The sequence below is a fragment of the Lactuca sativa genome, chromosome 7 (assembly GCF_002870075.4).
Source record: "Lactuca sativa cultivar Salinas chromosome 7, Lsat_Salinas_v11, whole genome shotgun sequence".
NCBI lineage: Eukaryota > Viridiplantae > Streptophyta > Magnoliopsida > Asterales > Asteraceae > Lactuca > Lactuca sativa.
Genome location: NC_056629.2, coordinates 152,136,199 through 152,139,634, shown reverse-complemented (window position 1 = coordinate 152,139,634; position 3,436 = coordinate 152,136,199). Strand labels below are relative to the sequence as shown.

Here is a 3,436-nt window from a genome sequence, read left to right as displayed (position 1 = left end):
AATGAACCATAAAAATCCTTACTTTGTGTACATGCATGTCTAATGCACATCTCTCCCAAAACTAGGCCAAAATAAGGTAAGAAATGGTGTCAAGACTTCATGCATGGCACCAATCAACATGAAAGTCAAGATCTGAAACATATGATGACCTAGGGACCTCAACAAGTGATAAAGTTGCCAACTTTATCAAAATGAACCATTCATATCAACATACCATGATGGAAATGAGCTGAAAAGTCTTGATCTACAAAGATGAACCATAAAGGTGGGAACTTGGATACTTACCCAAGTCCAGAAGATGCACCAAGATATGGAGACAAGATGTTAGTTGATCATTTGCTCAATAAAGTCTTCCTTCAACCTTCAAATGACCAAAACGCCATAAAGACCTCAAAAGACATGAAGAGAGACTAGGATTTTGAGATATAAGGGTGGGGGCTGAGGGGAAATGACCTAACCCTAGAGATAAGGCCTTTAAATATTGAGGAAACCTTAAAAATTATGGGTTTAGGATGCACCAACTATCACGTTGTGGCAAACAAGCCAAACATGTTTTCATTAAATTGCCATGTCATGTCGTGATCATCAACCCACCACGTCGTCGCATATGGTTTTCTCCAAAAACCATAACTTTGACCCATTTAAGTCTCTAGCCGATCCATTCTAAAAAAAGAGTGTTACACGATTAAGTTCATAAAATGAGGATTGAAGTTATACATTCACTTCGGTGGATAATCTAGCAATGTGATGTTTAAACTAGATAAAATATGGTCATTAAACCTCAAATCTCGTGTTTGCAAATAGTTTCAAGGCTCTTTTGATGTTGTATGACATACTCACATGACAAATACCAAATAATCTAGTACTTCTATCGTACAACGTATTACACATTATGGTAATTTAGTCTAAATATGGCATTGTACTTCCATTTGTACTTCATTCAATGCACATCATATCATTTCATAATGTTCCCATTCTCTTATCCAAGACATTCCATTACTTGATATTTAAAGACATCATGCTATGTTCCTTTTTATGCAATCTCAGTTGGTACATCTTATTTGATTGCATTTACTTTGTTCTTTATGACATATACCTTATACTTGGCTAATTGTCTATTTCTTCCAACTCATATAAAAGTTAAGTGGCTAATTGTCTATTTCTTTCCAACTCATATAAAAGACTTCATCCTTTTTGTTACTTAAATAGATATACAAGTCTTCCAAACACATTTTAATTCATATAGTAACATGTTAATATAATAACACATTAGACATAACATTTACTTTATTTGATATCAATACTTCTTTTCCTCCCAACTCCTCCAACTAAAGTGATGAATAATGTGACTTGTTTTATATGTATGGATAAAATAATCATTTAATCTTGTCCAAAAGATTTATTCATTTCAAAATATAAGCAGACATTATGAATACATCAATCTAGACAGACATCACATCATTACTCGATCAGCCACTTTATCCATATAGTACAGAATCTATCCAAACATAATCTTACATTTAATCTCTAAAATCTATAAATACCCATGTGCATTAATTTAACATTGGTGAAGTTTGGGATATTCGTTCATCTTCTAGAAGATCATATGGATCAATATATTGTGGTAGTTGTATTTGTTTTGTGGTACCATCATGAACAAATTTTGGTCCAAAATACTGCAAAAAAGAAAACATATATCAAGGATGATCATCACTTAAAAGGAAAAGATCAATGAATCATATTCATAAATGAAACAAAGAATCCATGATAGCATCATAAATAGAGACTGCTTACAAGGTAAATAGCAGTGAATGATCCAATGGTTAAAAGGATCAATGGCCAAAATGCTAAGAAGAATGTTCCTCCAAGACTTAGCAAGACTTTAGCTCGTGGAATCAAACCCTGTACACCATGCAAAAAAGATGACAGAATTTGTCATAGATCCTTCAAATCGGCTTAAATACATAATATGAAATGTTAACGAAGTAGAAAAGTTTTAACCTCAAGTCCCTCACTGTTCAATGCCATGGATTGCTCCCTTTGATTAAAAAGGCTTTTATCAAGATCTGTTGACACAGTTTTTCTGGTTGAAAAGCTTCCATCTTCTTCGTTATACCTAATCTCATCATTAATGGAAGCAGTCCAGCTTTCATCGAGCAATGAAGTGGGAGTGATCCCTCGTCGTTTCAGTTCCTTCATAAACAAAGACTCCGGAGGTTCTTCACCTGACATTATAAATTTCAATCAATTTAACATCAATCCATGTATTTCTACGTTAAAATGAGTCGCTATCTGAGATTCGTTCGACGCCCAATTTGGAAATGCTTTCAATTTCTTCAAATTAATGATTATCAGCGTATCCTTAGCAATTAAACTAAACATAAACTCTTAAATCGCAGCAATTCTAATGCTGACTTTGCAAAATCGACGAGAAATTGGATTTCTAATTAAGAGATACAAAAACAACACGAAAGTGATCATGCATGAATTAGAAAGTACCATTTGTTTTGGTATTATCATCAGCATCTTGAATCCTGCAAGAAATCCTAAACCTTCTGTTAATCACTAAGTTTGGACTGAACTTAACGATTCTTATATTGCCGGTGGAACCACGTCGTTCATTCCGTCGGAAACACGATTGGGAAGCTAAAAACGGATATAAATCAGCTTTGAACATCTTAAGAGAAGCCATTGTTAATGTTCTTCACTGTTTTCTGATATGATTTGGGGATCTTACTCGATTTTTGGATAGAAAGTGAGAGAGAAATATGAAGCAGCCTGCAACCTGCGAGTATCTGTTATATCTGGAGTAGAAAGGGATGTTGATTGCTATTGTGCGCTGAATTTATGTGGTGGATTGGTGGAGCTTCGTGGCTACAAAAACCACCTGTACAAATTGAACGAAACGTGCTTCTTCATTAAATTGGAAAGATAATAATATATTTTTATTGAGTTGCTATTATTTTTATTTTATTCTGTTATATTTATTTTTCTTGTAATTTAAAAAAAAAAAAAAAAAATTAGTTGTATAAATATCATGTAAATACAAAATAAATTTACTATTATAAGTGATAGATCTTTAAAATATAGTAATGTTTTAATATGGAAAAAGTTTAAAATATAATTTTTTTTTGAACGGCATTTAAAATATAATATTAGGACTGGATAAACATTTAGATTATGGTATTGATAATGATATACTTCATCTTCCAAAATCATGTCCAAAATGAAAAGACTTAATTAATATAAGATAACATCACATGAATAGTTTTTGTATTTATCATTAAAAATCTATCTTGTTAATATTAAAATTATATATTATTTTTTTTTAAATAATGGATCTTGATGTTCATTAAGATGACATCGGTTTTCGGATTTTTAATTTAGTTTGAACTATTTTGATCTATGTTTCGGAAACCAATATCTATTTGGATTC

General features: G+C 32.0%; 1 protein-coding gene across 1 annotated transcript; it reads right to left on the bottom strand.

Annotated features, from left to right (window-relative positions):
• Nucleotides 1–1,376: 1,376 nt before the first annotated feature.
• LOC111904241 (uncharacterized) lies at nucleotides 1,377–2,817 on the bottom strand. The gene is made up of 4 exons (XM_023900023.3): nucleotides 2,500–2,817; nucleotides 2,002–2,225; nucleotides 1,795–1,902; nucleotides 1,377–1,676 (listed from the first exon to the last, which is right to left on the bottom strand). Exons 1-4 carry the CDS (start codon nucleotides 2,690–2,692, stop codon nucleotides 1,554–1,556), a joined length of 648 nt encoding a protein of 215 aa, XP_023755791.1. The 5' UTR covers nucleotides 2,693–2,817; the 3' UTR covers nucleotides 1,377–1,553.
• Nucleotides 2,818–3,436: the final 619 nt, after the last annotated feature.

Bases quoted from the DNA above. Each gene is read 5' to 3' on its own strand.
- LOC111904241 (XM_023900023.3), bottom strand. From the start codon at position 2,692: ATGGCTTCTCTTAAGATGTTCAAAGCTGATTTATATCCGTTTTTAGCT. The intron at 2,226-2,499 runs GTACTTTCTAAT...TTATAATGTCAG, and splicing joins TGATAATACCAAAACAAATG to GTGAAGAACCTCCGGAGTCT. The intron at 1,677-1,794 runs GTAAGCAGTCTC...TCTTTTTTGCAG, and splicing joins CATTCACTGCTATTTACCTT to TATTTTGGACCAAAATTTGT.